Source organism: Xiphophorus maculatus, chromosome 12 (genome assembly GCF_002775205.1).
Source record: "Xiphophorus maculatus strain JP 163 A chromosome 12, X_maculatus-5.0-male, whole genome shotgun sequence".
Classification (NCBI taxonomy): Eukaryota; Metazoa; Chordata; class Actinopteri; order Cyprinodontiformes; family Poeciliidae; genus Xiphophorus; species Xiphophorus maculatus.
Window position 1 is genome coordinate 1585743 of NC_036454.1, and position 18856 is coordinate 1604598.

Sequence of the window (18856 nt, forward strand, 5' to 3'; positions counted from 1 at the left end):
GACCTGTTCCAAATAAGAGTATTGTATATAACTATTACACATGTCGTATATTAGCTGTATTAAACGCCAACAAATAATCATTTTCCTTTACAATATTCATACTCTTAGTTTGAAGGAGGTTAAGACTGTTTACTCAGAAGTTTTGTTTCCTGTCCGCGCCTTTCTGGGCTTTTTTTCCAAGTATACAACAAATGAACGAAGGAGGCACAGACAACACAAACAGGAACAAACCACCAGACGTGTTAGCTAAACAAATACATGCAAAAACTCTCAGTTATGATTTGTTCTCCACATGCTAATAACCGCAGCGCCACCAGGGCCAATCAGAGTTAGCAAAACTCAACAGCTATAAAACTGAAACCACAAGTGAAAGGTCTGATCCACAGAATCACTTCCTGCAGGTAGGAGTGTAATGACAGAGGAGACCTTGATGAGGTGCTATGCTAGGTTGTAGCACATCATGTGTCTTGTTGGAATCAACATGGATGGATTCAGCACTCTAGAATTAGCTTCTGCTAATTATCATATTATAGAATTTTAGCATTAGCTTCTGCTAATTATCATGTAAAGTTGACAGTAATGATAATTATCATTGTGGCGCTTTAGTGTAGCTCATGATTCTGATTGGTGCTTTAGGGTTAGCACAGCTAGCTTTAGCTGACCGTGCCCACCACTGCCTGACAGAAATAAACATGTTTTCTCACGGAGCATGGAAACGGTGTGTGAAGTTTCCACTGCATGACTGAGAGAGGCCTTCATCAAACCCAGCGGTTTTCTTTCATTCCTCCATCTCTGCCTCAACCCGTCTATCATCCATGGATCTATACCTCATCTTCCCTCGTTCTCCACCGCTCCGTCATCCCCCCATCATCTTCCTGACGTCCTGCTGGACACGTCATCTCAGCTTCTCCATCATCAGCTTCCTGTTCATTCAGGATGATTCTGTTGATCTCCACCAAGGTTGTTTACCTGCCGGTTTGTTTCCATGGATCAGGGAGACGGAGCGAGTCGGACAGCGCCGCGGTCCGGTTGCTTTCATTAAGCTCGGATGTTATTCAGAGAGAGAACTGCTGCAGGAAGTGACACCAGCCTTCTTCCTGGTTTCTGACGTTCTGATCTGTTCTGAGATCCAGACCCGGAGAAACGCGTCATGATGCATGTTCAAATTAAATATTAGTGTTTTTTCTGTCAGTATTTATTGTTTCTCTTATAAAACAATATTTGTTTGTAAATGTTTATGTTTGAAACATGTTCTATGGTTTTGACAATTTGGACCCAACAACCCTACTGGTTTTACTGGTCCTCGTTCTGGTTTAGACTACTTGTTGGTAATGACTCTGGACTTCAGGCTACCTGTGAACCGGAACCAACTGGACCTTCCTTTGAAAGGACCGCTGGTTCTTCTGGCCGTAACCCGTTGGTTCTTTTCTTTTTGATTTGCTGATGTTAGCTGGTACCGAATGGTTTTGGTTCCGGACGTGCAGACCTGGACTCTGAGAGTGGACTGAGACTTCCTGAAGTTATGGTTATGGTGTTGAGACTGGGCTGAAGGATGCTTTCTCTGGAGCTGACTAGCTTGACATGTGGATTGTTCTTCTGGACTTGCTGGTCTGGGTCTGTAGGTTTTGATTGAGACATTCTAGAGTTGACTCTGGAGCGTTTGCTCTGATCCGATGAACTGAACTTTGGCCTTTCTGGCAGAAAGTCCAGATCTGTTGATCTTGTCCAGGATTCCCTTGTTCTGACTCTAGATGACCCCCATGTTGTCTTTAAAGCTGTTGGTTCTGACTCGTAACATCGGTAGGTCCGATAGGAAAGCAAATAGTCTTTCCTGTCAGACTTGCCCAGCTTTGTTTCTGCGGCTCTTGATTTTGTGTCTGGCAGTCTTGACAGAAACTGGTGTTGATCTTGGACCTGCTGATTTTGAGACCTTGTGGAAAATTGCTGACTGTTGTCCTGATTAACATTATTCTGCTTCTAGATTGCTGGTCTTGACCAGAACCCACTGGTTTAAACGGTTGGCTGGCAGGACTTATCTCTGGACCTCTCCAGCTTGTTACTGATGTCTGTAATGATGGTCTCGCTGACGCTGGAAGCCACTGGTTTGGACTCTGAAAACCTTTGACTGGAACCTCTGCTCTAAGCGAAGCTAAGATATCGGATGTGATGGGGCGTCTTTACTTCTAGTGGTTTCTGCTCTCAGGTTGGTGTCTAGGTTCCTCCAGGACTTTTAGAGTTTGTTTAATGAATTTGCGTCTTATTGGTTTAACAGATGTAGATTGCTGTCAGGTTCTGGTCTTGGTTCAGGTAGCTCACCTCATGGGTTTATACCGTCTCTATGGGACATGCTGGTCTTGTCTCTGGACTTACTGGTACTGACTGGTACTGTCTTCTTTTAGACTACAGGTTTGTCTGTTCTGGAACACGCTGATCCAAGTCGAGACCAGTTTGTCTAAAGACTGAACTTGGTGGTTTGTCCTGGACCAGTGGGTCCAGGTAGAGCACGGACCTGCTAGTCTTGGTGGAGGTTTGACTCTTTGTTTCATCTTCTTTGAGTTGAGCTGATTCTTCTTCTTCTCTCTGTGGACTCATGGCATGGTTTCAGTCCTTCAGCTGCATCTGCTGTCTGGTTTCTCATCACCTCGACTCTGACGGAGATCAGAGCCGCGCAAACACACCTCAGCTGCTTCCGGCTGTCCGTCACGTCTGCTTTGTGTCGCCGCTGACGACAGGAAGAGGTCAGACTAACTGATCTGACCTCCAGTTACAGTAGACGTTGAGTCGGCAGTGCAGCGGGCGCTGCTGGACTGAGAGGTTAAAGGTCAGGAGGTCAGAGCAGGATGAATATTCTGGCTGAAGTCGGTGAGCAGAGCTGCAGCCGAGCAACACGGACACATCTGGTCTGGGGAGAAAGGGACCTGGATATGGCACGGATGACCTTTGACCCAGATCACAGTGGCCGGGCGGTCCGGTCCGTCTGAGGGTACCGGCTCGGTTCTGGTCACTATCTGTTAGGATGGGCTTTTATTTTGAAACCCCTCAGAATAAAAGCCCAGAATAATGGCACTTCATGTTTAGCTGCCAGAGCCACGGAAAAATCAGGAGCAGAACGGAAACCCGTTACGATGATTCGCAAAACCCGTCGTATCGTAACGAGATAAAAAGCCTTTCTTCTCTTCACGGCTCTGTCATAACAAGATAAATAAATCACCAAAACAAGAAAGTTTCTCATTTTAACAACCAGCTGTTAGCATCCTACCCTTACCTTAGCATCCCACCATTAGCTCTCAGCCATTAGCGGCTCTGAACCCAGCTGTTAGCTCCCAGCTGTTAGCATCCCAGCCATTAGCATATCAGCCATCAGCTCCAAGCCATTAGCATCCCACTCATTAGCATCCTAGCTATTAGCATCCCACCCTTACCTCCCAGCTGTTAGCATCTTACCCTTACCTTAGCATCCCACCTTTAGCGGCTCTGAACCCAGCTGTTAGCTCCCAGCCATTAACATCCCAGTTTGGAGGCGCGGGAAGCGCTGCAGGAATGTCTGGGCGCTGCGCAGCGTGGCGTGTGGATCCATGTTTAATGAGTTGAACATTTGGGGCGGACTGAGCGCAGCGCTAATGCGCCGCTGCCCCGCCGCAGCACATTAGCATCACAGGGCTGGAAGTCGCAGCTTGTTAACAGGACGGATCTGAGTTTTCCTGCTGAGGTCTGTTTGGACCGACTCATCGCTTCGGAAGGTTTTCATTATAAATCAGTTCGACAGGTGAGCCCATCTAAAAATATTCCTGCTGTCTGCACACCTGCAGCCAGAACCCCGAGGGAGATTTACACCTGAGAGCGAACAGGAGAGCCGCGGATCATCCTGCAGGTCCAGCAGCTGTAAACTCAGCTCCGCTCGGATTGGACGGCCGGATGCCCCCAGGATGTTTAAAATGATCTCTTCATGCAGAACAAATACAGCAACAGTGACCTCATGTTGTGTTACTGAGGGGCGTAAATTATGAATAATGTGGTGGAGGCCTGGCTCAGATTTCCTAACGGATGTTCTGTGAAGTATTTATGAGCCGTCAGTACCTTACCAGCAGCTATGCAGGTTTTATGGAGCGGTCAGTCAGACTTTTCCTCGGCTTCAGCGGATATCAGAAACAACTTGAGCTACAGGTAACACCGGTACGGGGGAAATGAAACCGTTCTTGGGCTCCAATTGGACCCGAACTGTCCGATGAGACCAAACCTCCAGTCAAAACACTGCTGACCCTCCAGGACAGACTCCTGCTAGCCCGCTAACAGCAAAGCTAATTTTTCACTTGGTGCTTTAGCATTTTTGCTAGCTTTGAAAATGTTTACCATACTTACCAGAAATGAATTTTTCCAGATCAGAATTTTCAACGAAGACATCAGAATTCTTCTAGTAGTTAGACGTTTATATTCATGCTCTTAATTTGAAGTCAGTCTACGCGACAAGTCCATTTCTGCTCTTTTCTGTTTTTTAATTAAACTTTACAAATTACAAGTTTACAAAAAATAATAGAAAAAACAAGCAAATGCCGAAGAATACAAACAAGTTGTTAATTAAACAAATACAGGCAAAAATTCACAGATATGAAAAGTATTGAGAGCTGGATCCTCCTCAACATAGAGGTTAGCTCTTTATGCCTTTAGCATTAGCTTTCACCAATTACTATGTAGAAATAGCTCTTCAGAGTCAGCAGAGATAATGTTTATGATTAGCGCTTTAGCATTAACTAAGCTAAAGTTTATGATTAGCGCTTTAGCATTAAATAAGCTAAAGTTTATGATCAGTGGGTTAGCATTAGCAGAGCTAAAGTTTATGATAAGCTCTTTAGCTGCAGCTAGCTTTTCTGTTAGCGGTGCCCACCACTGCCTGCTGGAATTGTTGTCTGTAAATGATGTGCTGCAGGTGAGGAACTGAACTACCTGAGCTATTCCTTTAACTAGGCCAGCACTTGGTTTGGTCCGGTTCGGAACCAGAACCAGAAAACTACCAGCATGAACCTAGTTGAAGCAGAACAGCAGAGAAAACGTGACGATAAAAACGAACCTGATCAACAATGAACATTTATTTCTGGTTGTAAATCGATGTGGTGACCATATTGCCATGGAAACATCAGGGTTTGGAGCAGCAATTGTTGACTAATGTATTTCAGGTGTTATGATTTTGTTCTTTTCACTAATGACATCACCCAAAAGGTTAAAGGTCACAGCTGAGAGACAGAGGAAAGAAGGAAATAGGCAGATATATCTCAGCTGATCACACTGATTGCCGATGTTATCGCCATGGCGACAGTGTGGCGAGCCTTCGGCCGGGCAGCGGAGGCTCTGCGGTGTGTTTGCCTCTGACTCCGTCGTGAAGCAGAAGAAGAATCATTGTTGATGCTTTGCTGTCTATAATCTCTGTCTGCATATTTTCTCTGCACATCACTGTCAGACTAAAAACAGGAACTATGAAAACCTCGACCAACAGAACTTTGACTTCAGGAGAACACCCAAGGTATAAACTTGCATGGTGAAATGATGCACGCCGCCCAACCAATCTCTGAGCTCGCCCAGTAGCCGACACCAGTTAGCCCCGCCCACCCGCCCAGACCCAACCCGGCTCCAGAGACAGACTCCTGTCCCGGTGGCACGTCTTCTCTCCACATCTCTTTTCGTTTGGTTTTTCATGACTCCTGCACACAGAGAATGGGTTCGCACTGCCAGGAGAGACGCCCTTCCTCTCCCTCCTCTTCCTCCCCGGTTTTCCTCATGTGAAGGGTTGCATGCAGCCAGGCTGATGCTTGGCTGACGACCTCTGCCCTCCAGGATCCTTCACTCCTCCTTTTCTGTTGAGAAATGAACCACTCTCTCCTCCTCCTCTCCACTCCAACCTTTTTTTAAGTTGCAGTTGCATCAGCGCGCTCTAACATGCACGTCCCTGATTGGTTGGTTGGAGTCAGTCTGCATGTCCCACCACGCCCTCCCTTATTTTGCCTTTGAGTTTCCTTTCAGTTCAGCAGATCTTTGACTCGTTCTGCCTCCGTCTGTTTGCTCCGTCCTCCTCCAATGGCAGCATGGTCGCTGCTGGGGGTCGGGTTGGTCATGAGGGAGGCGGATCTGGGAGCTAACCATTCCTGTCCTATGATGTGTTGTGTGGTGTTGTTCTGCCATGTCTCTCCCTGTCCTTCGCTGGTCCCGGTCCGTCGGCGCCGCGGTCCTCCAGGCGGAGAAGGTGCTGCTGTTCAGCCAGGACACCAACCTGACGGCGCTGCTGCTGGAGGCCAAGGACCTGGAGGCCCGAGTCATCATCCTGTCGGCCAGGTGAGCGCCACCCTGAGGCCGGGGCCGGTAGGAACTGCTGCTCGTCAGGAATCATAAATCAATCAGCATCTTAGCTGATTGAACTCATTTTAAGAGTTCATTGAAAATCAAACCGACACTTTGCTAAAAATGGGAACACTGACGATGACTGATGAGTAATAAAATCATAATTCAAATTTAATTTCTAACCAAAAGAGTCGGTTAACAAAAGCAAAGAGACGGAGCAAAGCAAATGCTAACCGGTGGATAGAAATTTTCAGAATAGATTTAAAATGTGTTTGTGGTTTCAGGTTCTAATCAGTCAGCTCAGCTTTGAACACTAAGAACTTGGTGCTTTTGCCACATTATAAAAATGCCCCAAAAAACAAAGCTCATGTTTAGAAGGATGCTAATGTTAAGATGCTAACGTTAGCTTATGGAGCAGCTTCTTCCAACAGCTGGATGGTTTCCACCACATCAGGGAAACTGTCTACAAAATCACAAAACTTCTGTTTCTCTACTTCCTGTTTGTCTTTGTTTGCTTAACTTCCTGTCTGTGTGTTAGTACTTCCTGTCTGTCTCTCTGTGCTTGCAGTGAGGATGAAGCCATGGCCGTGTACAAAGCGGCCCGTCAGCTCAACATGACCGGTTCTGGCTACGTCTGGCTGGTCGGAGAGCGGGAGATGAGCGGGAAAGCTCTGAGCGAAGCTCCTGATGGTAATGCCTTCCTCGTCTTCCTCCTCTTCATCTCTCTCTCTCTCTCTCTCTCTTCAGCTCTGCTTCCATCCAACGCTCAGACTGAAGCTTTGACCCGCAGCTGGACTGGACCAGGTTGGACTTGGTTTGGTCAATCCCAGTCCTTAAGGGCCGGGTGCTGCAGGTCCTAAACGTGCTCCAGGTCCGACTGGCCTCAGTGACATGGCTGAATTACCGCCTCAAGACGCAGTCAGGCTCCACCGAGTCCTGCTAACGAGCTGAGCGTTTGACTCAGGTGTGTTGAAGCAGAGACACGGCTAAGCGTTGCAGGACACCGACCCTGGAGGCCTGGGACCGTCCTCCTGGGTCAGACGGTTCTCCAGGATTAGAACTGAACCAGGTCGTGCAGAAGCTGGGCGCTCTACCCGCTGAGGAAGGAGATGATGGAGTCAGGACAGGTGTGGACGTCTGAGGAGCTTCCCTTAAAGGGCCAGTCGCTCTCTAAACTCCGGTCAGGACTGGGCTGGATGTCAGAGCTTTGGTTCAACTCCAAACGTTTTCTCCTGATATCAGGAGGTTGCTGGTTCACCTCTGGGTGTTTCCTGCTGAGCTGCTCCAGGGTTGGATGGAAACACAGCTGCTCTCTCTCTCTCTGCTGAGGATCTCTGACGAAGGAAGCCGGTCCTCCTCCTCTTCCTTTCTGTCACTGAGCTTCTTGTTGTCTCTGGTTCTTCTGACTGCTGGTTGAACGTTTAAACATCCGGCGGCGGTGGAGACGTGTTTAAAGGTTCCCAACCACCCGTTCTCCGTTGTTTCTGTGGCTTTCAATGTGTCTAACATCTTTCTGTTTCATTTCTATAGTGTGTGTCGTCCGCCCGCCCGTCTGCCCGTTCTCACAGTACACGAGCCAATCACAGGGGCCGATTCGTGGGAGGGGTGGGGGGGTTGATGTTCAGGTGTGTGTGTTGGGGGGCCGGGGGGTGGGGGGGGGTGTTGCTGAGGTTACCGTGATGCGTGTCCAATCGAACATGGGTAAGACGCCTCTGCTGCTTCCTGTTTTCTGCCTGATGCTTGGAGTCAATAAAGGCCCCGCCCACCTCTGCAACATGGAGGCTGGGGGCGGGGCTTATTGAGTCAGCTGATTACTCAGAGGGCCAGAAAAACAAAGTTCACTTCAGACAGGATGGAAGCGTCTTTTGTTGATTTCATCTTACAAAACAGTGTCTGGGTAACCCATTGCCCCGACACCCTGATACCCCGAGCCTAAGACATCCTGGTGTCCTGAACCTTTGACCTCCTGATTCCGGGACATTTTTCATCCTGACCTGGATCTCTGGCTGCTGAGTAATCTGCCTCTGCTCTCCTGCTGTGGTTTGAGTTGCTCTAGAGAACATCCTTGCCAACCAGCTGCTGCACTCTGAGAAGTGAAGAGATGTTTTCTTCACATTGGAAGTCAATGTGATGAGAAAGATCCTTCTTAGTTTCTCTCAAAGTGCTGCTGATCTGCTCTCAGTGCCGTTTGTCTCTGCTTCAGCAGGTCAGAGGTTTCTATACAGGGGTGTGTTTCAGATGATCCAGTAGATCAGATTCTGTAGTTGCTCATCTTGTTCTGGTTCTCAAGAGTCCTGAACATCCTGGTACTTTCTACTGTATATTAGAGTTACCTTTCTTTCCTACAGTCATGGTATAAAAACAAGCCTGAGTTTTTGGGGTTTTTCAATCAGGACATAAACTCATCTGGTCATCAGCAGCACTGAATATGTTCCTCAGATGAGCAGAAGCACAGAAGATATCACATGGCACTGCTACCTTTCAATTGGTCAAGCAACTAAGACAATCTCCTCCACCGTTTGGTGGAACCTCAATGTAACTGTAAGGTGACCCGGTCTTGTGGCTGCAGAACCGACCCACGCCATCGACTCTCCGTCTCTCTGGACTGTGTGGTGTTGTGGTACTACGGGTTATTTTTGATAAGTAAATGATGACATGGCGTAATGTGTAATCCGAGCTCATTTCGTAGACTTGCTGAAAACCAAATCATTTGGTGATAAATTGTTTCCTGGTTGGTAGAAAACTGAAAGACGGTGAACCTCCTTGTTTCTGGCGCTGAAGGTTGCAGTACTTCTAGAACAGGACACAGCAATGATGTCGGCTGTAATAAAGCCAGGATGATGTCTTTAGCCTCCTCATCCTCACAGAGATCACCGTCTCGAACTGGTTTCACTCCCAGTTTCTGTTAGATTTGGGCATTAGCTCCTCCTGGCTCTGAACCAGTTTCCTGAAAAGAAACCCACCAGGCTGAACTGTGACATTTTGGATTTTGCTGTTGTTGTTCTTCAACAGACTCGTTTGACTTTATGAAAGAAAAAGGCCTGCATTTGCTGCTCCAGCTAACTTAGCAACGTCCCGCTAGCAGTGTTAGCATTGGTCACTGTTCTTACGGTCAGCTTTTACAACATGTTCCAGTTTGTTTTACTGGTAAGACATACATCGTCCTAGTTTAGAATAAAAATGTTGTCCTGCCTAGTTGTTTAGCTAGGTGTTACTAAATGTTAGCCTACTAGCATGCTGGGCTTGTCCCATTTTATTCTCCACCAGAAAGTGTCCATATAGTTTCACTGGTTTTACTAAATGTGTTAGTTAATTGTCTCTAAAACTGGTATAAATTCTCTTTATTTCAGTTTTATGTGTTGGGGAATGCTAGCACTGGTTCTAAATGCAAATGCTTCTACATGAAGTCTGATAGGTTTAACTGTAAGAAGGTAGGGTTAAATTCAAGGCAAACATGTTGTTGTGGGGTTGGTGCAGTGGATAAGCTAGCTGTGAAATAATTTAATCAAAAAACGTAAGCATTTTAGCATGTCCAGCTGTTTATAGTTTCCCACAAATATATGTAGTTGAATCTTTACTGGTCTCAATGGGAACAAATCATATTCCAGTTTGTCCTCTGCTTTTTTATTATATTTAGGAGAGTTCTAGCGTGAACCAGCTGCTCAGAGATTCATCGATGTCAAAAAAATCACCCTCTGGAAACCTTGAAGAACAAATACCAAAGTCCAAAATAAATCCAGGAAATAAGACAGAATCAGACGCTAACCTGATATGAAATGAGGAGGAATCCTCCCAGTCACTCATCACGCTGTGAGTGACAACAGTAAATAAAATCAGTTTTTTCACTCCAGCGCCAGTGTTGGGTCTTTGCTCTGGATGTCCTCTGGAACGGTGGACAGGAAGTTGGCCGACGTAAATTAGCTCTGATGATGCTAACAGTGTTAGCTGGTGGCTGAGGCTCAGCTGGAGGACAGATGTGACGAGTCTGCTGAAGAAAATCACCAGTCACGCTTCAGAATGTCCCAGTGGGACCTTTCTACCCTGAGACAAATGGTGGTGATTGTGAGCGTGAACTCCCAGCATGCAGTTTGGTGTTACTGAACACTGACCTGGCGCCTGAAGCCCTGAGAGTGTGTCTGAATTACACAGAGTTAATTACCTCAGATTAAAGTGTCTCAGAGCGCGTGAATGAGGACAGCGTGCAGAGTGAATCCAGTCTAACTTCCTGCTGTGTGTGCGTGGGTGTGTGTGTGTGTGCGTTTGTGTGTGTGTGCGTGCGTTTGTGTGTGTGTGTGCGTTTGGGTGTGTGTGTGTGTGCGTTTGTGTGTGTGTGCGTGCGTTTGTGTGTGTGTGTGCATTTGTGTGTGTGTGTGTGTGCGTGGGTGTGTGTGCATGGGTGTGTGTGTGTGTGCGTGGGTGTGTGTGCGTGGGTGTGTGTGTGTGCGTGGGTGTGTGTGCGTGGGTGTGTGTGTGTGTGCGTGCACGCTGCAGGCTTGCTGGGCCTCCAGCTGATCAACGGGAAGAACGAGTCGGCTCACATCACGGACGCCGTGGCCGTGGTGGCTCAGTCCCTGCAGGAGCTGTTTGAGAAGGAGAACATCACGGAGCCGCCGCGGGGCTGCGTGGGGAACACCAACATCTGGCGGACCGGGCCGCTCTTCAAACGGTCGGTACCGCTCGCCCGCTCCACGTCTGATGGAAATCTAACCTCAAGCTTTTGGGTCTGATGATTTTGTTTTACAGTTTGATTTAACAAGAACGTTTAAAACTGAAACCTCCTTAATTAGCCGAGACGTGACAATTAGGCCCAACATTTAGGATGTTTCCCTCCTGATGGCCCAGTTCTACTAGAACCAGAACTTCAACATGTGCTGCACCAAGAACCACAGAACGTTCTTGAACGACAAAAACCTCCGGAGAGACTGAGCTCAACTTCCTTCTTCACCAATTGGAAACAAAATGGAGGCGTCAGATTTTAGCATCTTTGGCTAAAGACCAGGAGCCATTTCTGCTGTTAGCGCTAGGCTAGCATGTTAGCTTTGGTTGTATTTACCCAGAATGCCCTGCGCTGTAGTCCACTTCCTGCTTTTGGAGCGGTCTCCGGTCCGCTTGGTGTTCACATTCAAACCGAACCAGACCGAGGTTTGGAGGACCAGAGGTCAGAGGTCGATTAGCATTCGCACCTCACCAACGGAACCGGACTTTGACTAGACCGATTGACTGGAGTCAGATTAAAGTGGCTAAAGTGGGCTGGTGTGAACGCAGCCTGAGAGGTTCTGATCCAAGTCTTCCCTGAATGAAGTCGAGCTGAAGGCCAATCTGGGATAAACTGGATCTTTATCCACTCCTCTGTCCTCCGCACTGCAGATACTGGAACCAGGCGGAGCGGCAAGACGGGCCGGGCCGGTCCAAACAGTGGTTCTGTTCGGTCAGTTGGGTTAGCGGGCTGCAGGGTGGGAAGGCTCGGCTCGCCGGTAGCCGAGTGTCGGACGCTCGCTGCCGTCCCCTGAAGGCCTCGGCGTGTCACGTTTAATGAACGCGTCCATGGTGGGATTTCTGACCGCTGCAATCTCAGAGCGGCTCGTCTCGGTTCGCTAGAGATGAAATGAGGGGATCGGAGACACTTCGCCGGTCCGATGGCAGTTCAGAACCGGGTCATAAACGCTCCTGTCGCCCTTCATCCTCTTCCTCTTCCTCACAAGCCTCCACACGCATCGGCGTTATTCAGCTTCACTGACCTGAAGAACGCGCTGTTCTGCTCTCTGATTGGTTCGTTAGGGTGCTGATGGCATCGAAGTACCCGGACGGCCTGACGGGACGAATCGAGTTTAACGACGACGGCGACCGCCGCTTCGCCACCTACAGCATCCTGAACCACCAGAAGGCGGGGCGCGTCATCCAGGTGGGCGTGTTCAATGGGACGCAGGTACGGTTCACCTGGAGGCTCCGTCAGTCTGTGTGTCACAGTGAGACGGGCCGCTCTTCCTTCTCCTCCTCTTCCTCGCTCTGCAGGTGGTGATGAATCCTCAGAGGAAGATCATCTGGCCTGGAGGAGAGACGGAGAAACCAGTGGGATACCAGATGTCCACCAGGCTGAAGGTGCTGCACACACACACACACACACACACAGACACACACACACCTTAACTCGGTGGTTCCCAAAGTGTGGGGCGCGGCCCCTGGGGGGGCGCAGTGCCATTGCAGGAGGGCGGGAAGCGATATGGATGAATGAAAATGAAAAACAGTTACACAAAAGTGTTTCACTGTAAAGATGGTTTGTAGTTTGTTTTGTTGAAACCTGAAGAGTGAAATAAACTTCAGTGGAGTTTGAAAACAAAATGTGTGTTTAGGTTTATGTCTGGGTGAACAATGGGTGGGACCAGTTACTCCATAGGGGGCCCAGAAAATGTTTTTTGAACCACTGGGTTAACCTTTAGCCTAAACCAGTGCAGCCCAAAGTGGGTCCTTTGGCCCAGCATCCTGCATGTTCTAGTTCCCTCCCTGCTGGTATAACAACCTTCTCAGCAGGTCAGTGATCTTCACAGGCCTCTAATGATCCATCATTGGATCCAGGTGCGTTAAACCAGGGAGAGACTAGAACATACAGGATGCCGGGCCTCCAGAACTGACTTTGGGCTCTACTGACCAAACCTAACCATCACAGACCTAACCACTAACACAAAAACAGTTTCCAAGAAAATGTCCCCACAAGGAGCAACAGTCCCCATAACCCCACTCTGTAGACAAAAATAGGTTCCCATAAGGATATGAAAGCTCTGGTCCTCCATCTTGGTTCTGACCCGGTTTGGGTCGCTGTGTACATGTTGACAGCCAATATGGCCCCACACTCTGTCCTTGGTACAAGGGAGAGCAAACAACTCAAAAACCCAAACGGCAAAGCGATCAGGCGCAAGGTATTTTATTACCAAAAAAATAATAAAAGTCACGAATAGTGGCACAATAAAACCGCCCTCTTGTCCTCAATAAAATCCAGGGCTCAGTAATTGTCTAAAAGTCACCAATCCGAGGCCACAGGCTGGGCTCCGCTTCTTAGGTTGCTTCTGGTGGAGGTAATCCGTCTGCAGCGCACTCCGTTGCCAATCCCCAGCTGCCGGGACGATTCTCCAGCACCGCTCCACTCTTCGGCGTGCAACGCCCCTCTTCCGCCCGATCCAGCTAAAAGAAAGAGCAGGAAAGCGCCAGCATCCCCGCACCAAAACTCCGCCGGAAGACGTACTTCCTGCTAATGGCTACTCTCTGATCAAAATAGAGCGCTACTTACAGGCGCGGGCAGAGGCTCTCCTCAGCCCTAATCCTCGGTACTGGGCCGTTTATCTAGCTCCCGGTCTTCTGCGCCTGACGTGCAGATTCCGTCTTCCCCTCGCTCCGCAGCGTGTCGGTTTCTGTAGCCTACAGAAACAGGTTGTTTGTTCCTCCCCCTCCTTCCATCCAGGCTCCTTTTATTTTGGCTTTAATCAGCCTCTGCTGACACCTGTATCGGCGGCCAATTAGTGCGCTCCGCCTCCCTAGACAAGCACCTTCAGTCTAGTGCGTTTGGATTGTTAAAGAGAAAAAAAAGAAAAACAAACCCCAAGCATGCAAAGCACAACAAAAATATAAACACAATCATATTTTCCCCTGTACAACATACAGATCGTGACGATCCACCAGGAGCCGTTTGTTTACGTGAAGCCGACGCAGAGCGACGGGACGTGTAAGCAGGAGCACACGGTGAACGGAGTCGTGATCAAGAAGGTGATCTGTACCGGACCCAACGGAACCATCCCAGGTACAAACACACCCGAAGCCAGAACCTCCAGACCGGTTCTGCTGGCAGCCATTCTGGTGGTGATGTGGTTCTGGTTCTGCAGGTCAGCCCATCGTTCCTCAGTGTTGCTACGGTTTCTGCATCGACCTGCTCATCAAGCTGGCCATGAGCATGAACTTCACCTACGAGGTTCACCTGGTGGCCGACGGCAAGTTCGGCACACAGGAACGGGTGAGGCTCCTCCCACTTCCGGACCGGTATCAGACCGGCCCCCGGTCTGATACCGGTCCGGACGACTCTCCTCTTTGGAGGATCCACTGAGGCCCTGGACCAGGGCTGCTCAATACGCCGATCGCAGAAGGTTCTGAGTTGATCTCGGCAGCAGGTGACAAACTGAACGGCGCCAGGACGCTGAGACCAGAACTTCCTCTTCTGACGCGCTTATCAAAATATTCACTAAGATCCTAAACGTTTGTAGCTTCATTAAGGAATGGTAATTTTTAAAAATCAACAAAACCTGTTAAAATTAATAATCTCAGTAATTATTGTTTCGACAAGGTGTTGCGCAATTCGGTGCGTTTTGGTTTCATTAACAAAAAAGCGACTCAGAGAGCAACTGGCAGCAGAGCAGGAGTTTAAATCAGCTGATCAATAACAGAGAAATAAATATCAAGCCTGGAAAATTGATACCGTAACGAACTGAATGTCATGTTTTTAACGTAACCTCTGCTCGGCTTGCGGGGCGCAGGCGGTTGCCACGGTAACAGGTGTGCTTAATGACAAAAAGAGAGAGAGAGTAAAAAGGTAGGAGTGGTTCTGAGTTGATCACCTGTTCGGGTTATTTTACCTTTGTTTACCTTCGCTGTGGCTCATCACAGCCGCCGTAGTTTCTGAACGTTCAATAAACGACAAACTTGGACTGATGACCTCGTTCCAGTATAAGTCATTAACAACAAACATCAAACAGGACAAATATATTTCAGTAAGTAACAAACAAATGGCTTCTACCGCCATAATTATATCCCAACTTCAGAAGATTTGCCTTTACCTTTACAGAGCTCTTTGGTTCCTCCTGTCAGTCTGAAGTTTCTCATATTGAGGTCAAAGTTCAGATCTGCCAGAACTGATTGACTCCTGCTGGCCTCAGGTTTGCAACCAGCTTGTGACTGAGAAACCAGTAACCTTCTCCCAGTGACAGAGTCTCACTGAGGAAGAAACTGCATCAGGTTTTCTATCACTTTATTATTTCTGCTGTAACTGATGGATATTCGCTTATAAAATAAGTCAATAGAGTTTAATTTACAATTTTTATGTGTCGTGAGGCAGATCTCAGCCGCTGGTGAGAGAAAAAGTAGATCTTGGTCTCAGGAAGTTTGGGCTCCCCTGGCCTGGACCAATCAACAGAGAGGATCTGTTTTTATGTTGACTTACTCTGAGGCCAGTTGCCGTGGTAACCGCCACCGATGCCTCACACAAGCATGGTTTCCTCTTCCTACTCCTCTTCTGACCCGGTTGACCCATTTGTCCCTTGTCCTGCAGGTGAACAACAGCAACAAGAAGGAGTGGAACGGCATGATGGGAGAGCTGCTGGGCGGCCTGGCCGACATGATTGTGGCGCCGCTCACCATCAACAACGAGCGCGCTCAGTACATCGAGTTCTCCAAGCCCTTCAAGTACCAGGGCCTGACCATCCTGGTCAAGAAGGTGAGCCGGAGCCACAGACCGGTTCCGATCCGGGTTCTGGTACCGACCCCGGCTCTGCTTCCAGGACTGTTTCCAGTCCTTCTGCAGGTTTCAGGGACGATTGATCGTCTTTGTCTCCAGCTGCTTTCACCAGGTTAACGGAGCAGAGATGGATGATACACACACACACACACACACACACACACACACACGCACACACACACACACACACAGAGACACACAGTTCATCAGGAGGCTGAATCCCGTCCAACTGCTGACGGTCCGGATCAGAACCAGGATGGATCCATGTATGAATTGTTTCCTTGCACTGTGTTAACATCTGTGTGTGTGTGTGTGTGTGTGTGTGTGTGTGTGTGTGTGTGCAGGAAATCCCCCGCAGCACTCTGGACTCGTTCATGCAGCCGTTCCAGAGTACTCTGTGGCTGTTAGTCGGTCTGTCGGTCCATGTGGTGGCAGTGATGCTCTACCTACTAGACCGGTTCAGGTAAACACCTCACCTGAGGCCGGCCGCGTCCAGAACCTCCAGGTGTTCTGGTCTGCTCCGCTCTGTTGCTGATTTACTTCTTCATCTTCAAAGTGAATCTACCCCAGAGTTTCTGGTCGGGTCCGGTTTGGACCTGGGTTACATCAGCAGAACCAGAATCCTTCTGAGCGGCCGTAAACATTTCACTTTTTCACTTTTTCACTCTGTTTCGAGTTGTAAAAACGCCTCCAACTGAAACGAAATTCAAAACATTTAAACTTTTAAAATTACTCCACATAAATGCTAATTATTTATAATGGACTTTAAATCCTGGACAATCCGGATCTATACAGCAGTCACATATTACCACACAGTAATCTGTTCTGTTCTACTAACACAGCCAAATGGAGGCCTGTAGACGACACAACAGACTGGGGCAAATTTACCACGTAAAGAAATACTGAATAGTGTTGAAGATACTGTTAAAAATGTACATCCTCAGATGAAGAAATAAGCTGCATAAATATAACTGTGCCTGTATTCAATTATGAATAAAAAAAACAGAAGTTTGACAAATCAGTGTTGCTAAGTCTGAGTTTTCTATTCTGTTTCTGTCCATTTTAGTGTAAATTGGTTTAATTCTGCAGTATTTTCCTGAACCTGCCTCAGTGCTGCCCTCTTTAGACTGAAGTGTGTAAAAGCAAATAAGAAAGTCACTGAATCTCTGGCTGCTGGATTTGTTTTAAGTCCGTTTGAAAACATAGCGACTAACATTGAGAGCAGACTGCGCTGAGGGGCGGCACCTGGCCCCGCCCCCTCAGTGTACTTGGCTCCGCCCACATCGGTGACTCATTCGTCTGGGGGCGGAGCCAAGTTTCCAGAGAGGTGTGTTGTTTTTATGTTCAGACTAGAATCTGCACAGAATTCTAGTCTGCACAGACTAGAATCACAGACATGTGACCTCATCGCTGACTCTGATTGGCTCCGCCTCCATCTGCCCTGAAAGACGTGGTGACGTGTGTGCAGTGTTTGACCCCGTTTGACCTGCTGTGTGTCTGCAGCCCGTTTGGAAGGTTTAAGGTGAACAGTGAAGAAGAAGAAGAAGACGCCCTGACCCTGTCCTCCGCCATGTGGTTCTCCTGGGGAGTTCTGCTCAACTCTGGGATCGGAGAAGGTAGCGACTCTCGTGTTTCTGCTCGCCCGCGGCGCCCACTCGTCCACGGCGCTGACGGCGTGTCGCCGCTCCCTCTGCAGGCGCCCCGCGGAGCTTCTCCGCCAGGATCCTGGGCATGGTGTGGGCGGGGTTTGCTATGATCATCGTGGCGTCGTACACCGCCAACCTGGCAGCCTTCCTGGTGCTGGACCGGCCTGAGGAGCGCATCACTGGCATCAACGACCCCAGGGTGAGCGCCCGCCGTCCGTTCACCGGTCGGGGTGATGATGTCACGCAGTAACACCTGATGTGCTTTCAGCTGCGTAACCCGTCGGATAAGTTCATCTACGCCACGGTGAAGCAGAGCTCGGTGGACATCTACTTCCGGCGGCAGGTGGAGCTGAGCACCATGTACCGCCACATGGAGAAGCACAACTACGAGAGCGCCGCCGAGGCCATCCAGGCGGTCCGAGACAAGTAGGCGGAGCCTCGCCGGCCACCTTCACACTGCGGCCTGGAGGGACGCCACTCCCTCATTTTTGCCTCAATGCGACCTGTAGCTGATGTTTCCATGACAACACAGATCAGATTCTTATAATCCGATGTTTTCTGTTCGTTCAGGTCGGTTGAATGCGACCAGAACTAACTTCACTATTCTGCTTCCTGATACGAAGAAAAACAACCATGGAAACCATGGCAACCACCGGCGGATGATTACGAGGATTAAATCAATCTATCGATTAATCGAATAAAAAATGGTAAAATGAGATAAATGCTGCCATAACATCCATATATGGGCAGTAGGAAGAGCGCGCAGCAGCATACGATAAAACCCCGGACATTATAAACCAATGAAATCCCGGAACAAACTTAAAAATGGGACGTTATGCTGCTAGCATTAGCACTTAGCAACGACTCAGAGGAAGTGAGAGCGCTGAGCCGGAACACGGTGTGCTAAATAACAACACATAACGAAACTTGTTGGTTTACCCAGAGGAACTTTAATAAAGGCGGTTCTGGGATCATTCGACGAATCTTTACAGCCCTTAACATAAGCTCAGCTTTTGCATCAGCATCCATGTTTACTTCCACTGAGCATGCTCAGTACGCTGCTGCGTTCTCTGCTGCGCATTTGGGAAACTTTCTGCTTGTTTTCAGTTCTCTCAGGAATCACATGCAGGTCGCATGCGATGCAAAGCAAAGCGGTTAGACAGTAAATGTTAAGGCCTGAAGTGTGAGCGTCCTGATGCGCCTGTGCTCCGCCCTCAGCAAGCTCCACGCCTTCATCTGGGACAGCGCCGTGCTGGAGTTCGAGGCGTCGCAGAAATGCGACCTGGTGACGACGGGGGAACTGTTCTTCCGCTCCGGCTTCGGCATCGGCATGAGGAAGGACAGTCCCTGGAAGCAGAACGTCTCTCTGGCTATTCTCAGGTAGCGAACG

At 48.7% G+C, this 18856-nt stretch overlaps 1 protein-coding gene across 4 annotated transcripts in view; it reads left to right on the forward strand.

Moving 5' to 3' along the window:
* LOC102232517 (glutamate receptor ionotropic, NMDA 1) overlaps window positions 1-18856 on the forward strand; it is a 51441-nt gene that overhangs the window by 26158 nt on the left and 6427 nt on the right. For 3 of the 4 annotated variants that reach the window (XM_023343352.1, XM_023343349.1, XM_023343350.1), the window contains exons 5-18: window positions 5453-5515; window positions 6224-6321; window positions 6896-7017; window positions 10819-10993; window positions 12106-12253; window positions 12340-12426; window positions 13981-14116; window positions 14199-14326; window positions 15635-15799; window positions 16165-16283; window positions 17324-17436; window positions 17517-17665; window positions 17735-17892; window positions 18685-18846. In XM_023343352.1, coding sequence (XP_023199120.1) covers window positions 5453-5515; window positions 6224-6321; window positions 6896-7017; window positions 10819-10993; window positions 12106-12253; window positions 12340-12426; window positions 13981-14116; window positions 14199-14326; window positions 15635-15799; window positions 16165-16283; window positions 17324-17436; window positions 17517-17665; window positions 17735-17892; window positions 18685-18846 — 1823 coding nt within the window. The remainder of the gene's footprint in view (window positions 1-5452; window positions 5516-6223; window positions 6322-6895; window positions 7018-10818; window positions 10994-12105; window positions 12254-12339; window positions 12427-13980; window positions 14117-14198; window positions 14327-15634; window positions 15800-16164; window positions 16284-17323; window positions 17437-17516; window positions 17666-17734; window positions 17893-18684; window positions 18847-18856) is intronic. The other variant, XM_023343351.1, reaches the window with a different exon arrangement.